This window comes from Myotis davidii, unplaced genomic scaffold (assembly GCF_000327345.1).
Source record: "Myotis davidii unplaced genomic scaffold, ASM32734v1 scaffold392, whole genome shotgun sequence".
Classification (NCBI taxonomy): domain Eukaryota; kingdom Metazoa; phylum Chordata; class Mammalia; order Chiroptera; family Vespertilionidae; genus Myotis; species Myotis davidii.
The window spans coordinates 2,228,397-2,235,889 of NW_006284244.1; the positions used below are offsets into that span (position 1 = coordinate 2,228,397).

The 7,493-nt window shown below is 36.3% G+C and overlaps 1 protein-coding gene across 1 annotated transcript in view; it reads right to left on the reverse strand.

Annotated features, from left to right (window-relative positions):
* The window catches only part of ASIC5 (acid sensing ion channel subunit family member 5), a 28,299-nt gene that overhangs the window by 8,668 nt on the left and 12,138 nt on the right, over window positions 1-7,493 (reverse strand). Inside the window, exons 4-7 of the mRNA XM_006754275.1 lie at window positions 7,051-7,176; window positions 4,893-5,042; window positions 2,878-3,025; window positions 1,986-2,042 (exon numbers count right to left, since the gene is read on the reverse strand). Of these exons, the coding sequence (XP_006754338.1) occupies window positions 1,986-2,042; window positions 2,878-3,025; window positions 4,893-5,042; window positions 7,051-7,176 (481 nt within the window). The remainder of the gene's footprint in view (window positions 1-1,985; window positions 2,043-2,877; window positions 3,026-4,892; window positions 5,043-7,050; window positions 7,177-7,493) is intronic.

A 7,493-nucleotide genomic window follows, 5' to 3' on the forward strand; every position in this document is an offset into this window, starting at 1 on the left:
TCATTTCTTCTGCTGGCTCCGTCCACACCTTTGGGAACCCCTGGACCTGCTGGGGTTGGACCCCGGCACAGGACCAGGGATAAAGCCTGCAACCTAGGTACGTGCCCTTGACCGTAATCAAACTCAGGATCCTTAAGTCTGTGGGCCAACGTCCTATCCACTGAGCCAAACTGGCTAGGGCTATCTACTTTCTTAACAAAAGCTATTTATATTTTATTTATTTTTTATTATAAATAAAGCAAAGGACACAAAATATAAAATGCAGGAGTTATTACCCTTGAGTTAATTGAATGACTAAATTATTTTCATAAAATATCAGATATCTGGACAGGAGAAAACTATAAAAGGTATTGCTGTCACGTTGTGTCACTGTTAGAGGAACTTTCCAATGTAATCCTACAAATCTGGTTAAAACTAAAATTATCCTTAGGCTTGTCACAGCTTTTGTGAAATATGCTGCCAGGTATTGAGACTCTTATTTCTGTGGACACAGTAACTTCTGAATTAGCCACTGAGGTTCTCCGCCCTCTGTCCTCTCTTGGCCCCTATAGAGCATCTGGTCTGTCCAGGCACATGTACTGGACAAAGCCCTGCAGGAAGTGGTGGGTACTTGTCTTCAGCTTTCTTTTGGACAACCTCCCAGTGCCCAATCTCACTGCTACTCACTCTCGGTAGCTATTCCAGTTGTTGTTTTTCATGTGGTTTTGTTATTAAAACTCTTTTTTTTTTTTTTTTTTAAGAATCTTTGTTCCCAAGACCCTTTGATTAATGACCAACTTTTGGCTTGTTTTCCAGACTCTAACTTTGATACTCCTTTATGGTATGATTTCATTTGCATCGTTTATTTTTTTAAGAATACTAGTAATAACCACCACTCTTTCTCTATAGTCACACAAATACATGCAATCTCTCTCTCTCTCTCTCTCTCTCTCTCTCTCTCTCTCTCTCTCTCTCTCCTGATATTGTCCCATTATTAGCCCACAGAACTGCATGCATGATTTGTTGCCCCAAGTTTTCCCTCCAGCTTTTACCAGGGATAGGATGTCATAAGAAATTAGGCAACTTAACTTCAACTCCATTGGTCAGGAATATGACTTCTGCCTTTTCAGTTTTTAAGGTAATTTTAAAAATATATAAGGTCCCTTCTACCCATACCCATTCCATGAAATATTTTACAACCATTAAAAAGAACATGCTAAATCTATTCCTATTGTTGTGGATATGTTTTTCCACAATGGATTAGAAAAGCAAGTTACATACACAGAAGAGTATGTAATGTGATTTCATTTTAATAAAACAATCAATGACTTAAAGACATTAATATGAAGCAATATATGTTGAAGAAAATTATGGTGGAGTATACTAGAGTGTTAACATTGGTTGGGGGTTAAGATAAGAAATATGTAAGCAAAATTTTTGCTGATTAATGAGAAATTGTCCTCAATAAATATCACATGTATGGTTGTGATTACATTTAGATAAAAATTTAATCCATGCATTTATATATAGTGTATATGTAATGAAATTAATAAATGAAAGGATGGTCACCTAAATTATGATGATGATTTTCAGAGTGATGCAACCTCTACTAATATTGACATGATTTTTTCTATTCTATAATGTTTGAACTAGTCACAACAAGCATGCTTTCTTTTTTTCATGAGAAAAACAAATTTATTTTGATTATAAGGAAGTATAAAATGTAAAAACATGCAAATTTAGAAATAACAATCAGAATCATCTTACTGTTATACTGTCACTGCATCTCTAATTCAGATGTATCTGGAAATCAGAGGACTTTTTGTTTTGTTTTACTATGTCTGTGTAAACTAGTAATGTTCATTTTAAGAACATTAAGAGTTCCCTCTTATAGTCTCTCTTTTGTTTCACTTATGGACTATTAATAGTATAATTTAAAGTTTTTTGTTACTATGTAAAACTTTTATATAAATAATGAAAATGAGAGAATATACTAAGCCACTTACCAAGTGTAGGAGAAACGCAGTTGTAAAACTTTTGTAGGTCGCACTCTATCCCTTTTCCTTAAAAGGAATAAATATAAATATAGAGACTTTATACTTTATGCAATAAATGACATAACAAAAATAACTTTTTTCCATCCATCTATCCATCAATCTATCCATCTGTCTATATAAAATGAGTTAAATGGGTAATAATTTTAAAACTGCTTTCACATTTATCATTTCATTTTTTCCAACTCTCCTCCTGTGGTGTCAGAGTCCTGCTCTTATCCACCCTGCTCTTCTGCCTCGTTCAATGCTTTCCTCAGATATCCATGGCTATGGAAATGCTTCCAATTGTGTGCAATGGGAGCATGGAGTTTCTTTTCTAGCTACAAAGGTTTCCCTAGAGTGAAATATTCAGTGTCAGTATATAAATGATCTCATTTTTCTTTGAAATTGAGAAAACTGCAATGAGCAATTTTAGATATATGAGAGCAGCCAATTTTATATTTTGAAAATAAGAATTGGCTACTGTCCCTGATAATGCCTTTTCTTTTCTTTTCTTTTCTTTTCTTTTCTTTTCTTTTCTTTTCTTTTCTTTTCTTTTCTTTTCTTTTCTTTTCTTTTCTTTTCTTTTCTTTTCTTTTCTTTTCTTTTCTTTTCTTTTCTTTTCTTTTCTTTTTCCTTTCCTTTTCTTTTCTTTTCTTTTCTTTTCATTTCTTTTCTTTTCTTTTTTTCTTTCTTTCTTTTCCTGCTGTGATTCTTGGAGTTAAAAATCTATCCTTTGAGGTTGTATTTATCAAGTGGATGACTTTCCAGCACAGCATTTTACAAGAATGGAAAGCAATTGTATGACATGTTGATGTCTCATGTTTCAAACTAAGTAATACAATCAAATAAGGGAAAATTTTACCGGGAAGAAGAAAAGGTAAACATCCACATTGCTTTTCTATGTGCCGGGCTTTGCATTCCTTTAAGCAGCCAGAAGTGCTGTAGGTACTAAAGGTCTGCAGCTTGATGTTAGGGTTGCATTCTCCCCATGGGTATTCTTGGTGAACTGTCTTGAGATAAAATAAACACCCGGTTCAGGAGATTTTCCTGAGCCAGTCCACCCCTTGGGACCCCAACAAGAAAGACTGACATACCGTATTTGCCGGCGTATAAGACGACTGGGCGTATAAGACGACCCCCTAACATTTCCACTCAAAATACAGAGTTTGTTATATACTCGCCGTATAAGACTACCCCCTCTTCCGCACACCTTCCACACACCAAATAAAAGGTAAAACAATATCAGATTTGATTTTAACATTTTAACAGTTTCACCTTAAAAGCCTTCAAACTCCTCTTCATCATCTGATATTAAAAGTTCATCAACGACATCTTGGTGCCATGATAGGGATGATAGGGGTTTGACTGGTCGACATTTTCTATGCTGTACTGTACAATGGGGCAGTATTGTGGTTGGCTGTTGGCTGTATACAAAGCCTGATTTGATTGGTCCCTGCTCCCTGTTTGCCCGCCCTGTCACTATAGCAGTCTGGTCCACCCTTGCATCAGCATCTCCCTGGGACCTCACTAGTGCGCAAGTGCGAGCTCTTCAACATTCTAACAGGCACCATGATAGCGCAAAATCGCGAATCTTCAATGCATATGTAAAGAAATATACGGTAACCCGAATTTACCACACTCGCAAAATCGCACACAGCCAACCATACACCCAGTATGGTATCGCGATTCGTGATTTTGCGCTATCATACTGGGTGTATGGTCGGCTGTGTGCGATTTTGCGAGTGTGGTAAAATCGCATAACAGCAAAATCGCATAACAGCCGAGCATACACCCAGCAGCGCTGCTGATGCCTGAACGGTATGTGGAATGAAGTGGGCGGGCATCGGGAGGCCACTATGGCACGGGGCAAGCACTATGGGCAGTCTATCTGAAGTGTACCTGGCGTATAAGATGACCCCCCACTTGGAGGCATATTTTTCAGGGCCAAAAAATCGTCTTATACGCCGGCAAATATGGTACATTTTTTACTTTTACTTTTTTCCTTGTTATTACATTTATTGGGGTGACACTGGTTAACAAAATCTTTTATTTTTCTTTCATACCTTTTTGATTTTTTTAGTTGACTACATTAGCCAATTTTGCCTACTCTATTAACATGAAAAAATACCTGAAGGTAAGTATAACAGTGGTCCTTTAACAGTATCCCAAATGCTCTGTACCTTAATAAGACCAGATTCAGACAGTCTGATTGCTCTAAACATTGAATCACATAAAAATATTATCATTTATGGAAAGTATATGTTAGCATATTCATCAGCTTACCCACAAAACAGCAACCAAAATCACACCCCCAAATTTTTTTTATTGAGCACCTATTTTGTACCAGGCAATATGGTATGTGCTTAATTAATGTGATCCCACTTACACTTCATACTAACTGTGAAAAGGAAATGTTATTCACACACATTCCCCCAGTGTACAGAGAAGGGAAGGACATTCAGAGAGTTGATTAAAGAAGCTACAGAGCAAGTATCTGGCAAATGGAAACCTGGCAGACATGTCAGACTCCAACATTTCTGCTTTTCCCACTTATTTTTCTCCTTCACAGAACATCCCTTGAGAAAGTGCACAGTTCAGCAACTTAGGTGTCTCTCGTACTTCCTGAGCCTTCCATCTCTAATGCGATTGAAAGTTATCTTGCATTTGCTAGGCTTGCTAGCTTCCATTTACATTGTAAATGTGAATTCACAGTTTTTCCTATGTGTGTCTACTAGTAAAGTATTTGAAATAAAACTGGAATTTCCAGGGGTGTTCTAATGTCATGGAAGAAAGGGTTTTTTAGTGAAAAATGTTTATGCGTATATGTATTCACTACCCCCTTAATTCCCTCATATTATACATTTTGCCAATATTTACCTTCACTTGGCGGATGGTTACCCGTGCGTGCGTGCCCACAGGTGATGACAAACCTAACCCGTCAAACTGTGGCACCTTCTTTGGTGAATGGATGACAAAGATGATTCCAGCATCAACAAAACCAAGAGTGGGGTCATCAGTGAATTCCTCCTGAAACAAAAATATACCCTCTCCCCAATTACAAATTGACATTAATTCTATACAAGTTTGAGATTTAGTTTTAACATGACAGAATTTGATTTACTTAAAATAAAATTTCTGATCAGTCCTAATCTCTTTGTAAGCTATGAAAATTAAACACCTAAAACATCCTTTCTAGGGCGGAATCACATTTTAAGGCTTCGACAGTTTTGCTTAGATCACTTTTACCTAAGATGAAGGCTATAGACATATTTTAATCATCTACTTTCTGGCTCTCTCTTTTCCCAGTGGCCTTTTATTTGCTTTATCTTTGGCTGTTCTCTTTGTTTCATTTGTTTTAGAAAATTATTTGGTATTCTTCTTCTCTTTGTAAATGAAATCTCTGGCTTTATTTAAAATTCAAATTAATTTTCCTGTAAGAGTGAAGACATACACTTTCTCTAACCCCCATGCTCTTCTTTTATCAACCTTATATCAGATAAATAAATTTAAGGCTATACTTCGGGGGATTTGGCTATTAGTTTCAGGCTACAAGGAGAAGGAATGGACTTAGGAATATAATGATTTTTATTGTGAATGGGTCAACTGTATTATGGAATTACATTTAATAACCATGCTTAATATTCCATTTATAACTCAGAATCCCATTTCTCTGTGGCCTGCTATGACATTGTACGAAACACTTAGCTAGTTCATATGAAGAAGTATTTCAGTGTCATTTACTTATGGAATGTTGTATTGAATATTCAGATTATAGTTGCATTTGAAAGTAGTTAGGAAATTCTAGCTTGTAAAATTTGTAATACAGAGTTTGAAATGACCATATGCTTTACAGCTGAATGACTTGAAAATATTAATCAGATAGATATACAAGCATGGGTTCATGCATTGAACTGTACAGTACTGTGTTTAAACATAAAAAATGGGATACAAGAGGAAGTTATCCTATATAATAAAAGACTAATATGCAAATCAACTGAACACAGAATGACCGGTCACTATGATGTGCACTGACCACCAGGGGGCAGACACTCAATGCAGGAGCTGCTCCCTGGTCGTCAGTGAACTCCACAGGGCGAGTGCCACTCAGCCAGAAGCCCTAAGCTGGGCTCAGGGCTGCTGGTCGTTCTGCTGTAAAGGTCGCTTAGGCTTTTATGAGGCTATAGACATATTTTAATCATCTACTTTCTGGCTCTCTCTTCACCCAGTGGCCTTTTATTTGCTTTATCTTTGGCTGTTCTCTTTGTTTCATTTGTTTTAGAAAATTATTTGGCATTCTTCTTCTCTTTGTAAATAAAATCTCTGGCTTTATTTAAAATTCAAATTAATTTTCCTGTAAGAGTGAAGACATACACTTTCTCTTTTATTATATAGATTAGTTGAGCAAGATGGCAGGTGAGGAATTAATCTTGGGTGAGAGCTCTACCCGGAACTCTCAAAGGTAGCACCACTTCATTTCCCAGGTGTCTGGGCATTAAAACCTAAGTAATTAGAACTGTTTAGACAATTTACACATTTATGGAAATTAGGCTTAGTCAAGGTCCACTTATACAATTTTCTTTATATAAAAATTATTTTTATCACCTTTATAGATCATAGATGCAATGCTTTGTGAAATATCTGTATATGGCTTCTTTCTAAAACACATTGCCTTATTTACATGTAAATCTAAAATTTATTTTTTAAATGCCCAGCATCATCTTACATTAACCATAAATCACGAGTTAGAATTGTTTGGTTTTCTTATTTTGTGGTGCAACCATTTTCTGGAGTCACAGTAATGATAGTCAGTGATATAGCTACAAGTGTCCAGGTTATTGCCTCTAAAGTTTGTCTTTTAATCTCCAACTCAATAGTTGCATCCATAGGACTCTAAACTAAATTAACAAAAAATAAAATAATATCCAACTTGTAGGAACAGTTTGATAGGGCAAAATATTTTGATCAAATCTTTAAAAACCCATGCTTATTATTATTAGTCTTAAGCTCTGGCTTGGGTTAAAAAAAAATGCAATACCTGATTGACATTGAAGAGCAAGCTTAAACCTCTTCCAGAGACACTCACTTTTTCCCTTGCTTCAATATTTTCGCCATGATTAAAAGTAAAACAATTTCCGTATTCAGTGAAGACATGTGCAAAATCCTCCAATATGAAAATGAACCAAATAAAACAAAATCAGCTGGTCAAACAAAAGTATGTTGGTCATTTCTAAACTTCAAATTGCTATAAAGTTTTGTTTTTTTCTTACATCACAGGTGTTTAAATGAGCATACAGAAATATCAAGAAGAATAGACAGTCTAATTATTTATATTCAACTAGGGGCCCGGTGCACGAAATTCGTGCACTGGGTGTGTGTGTGTGTGGGGGGGGGAGTGTCCCTCAGCCCAGCCTGCCCCCTCTCACATACTGGGAGCCCTCAGGCGTTGACCCCCATCACCCTCCAATCGCAGGATTGGCC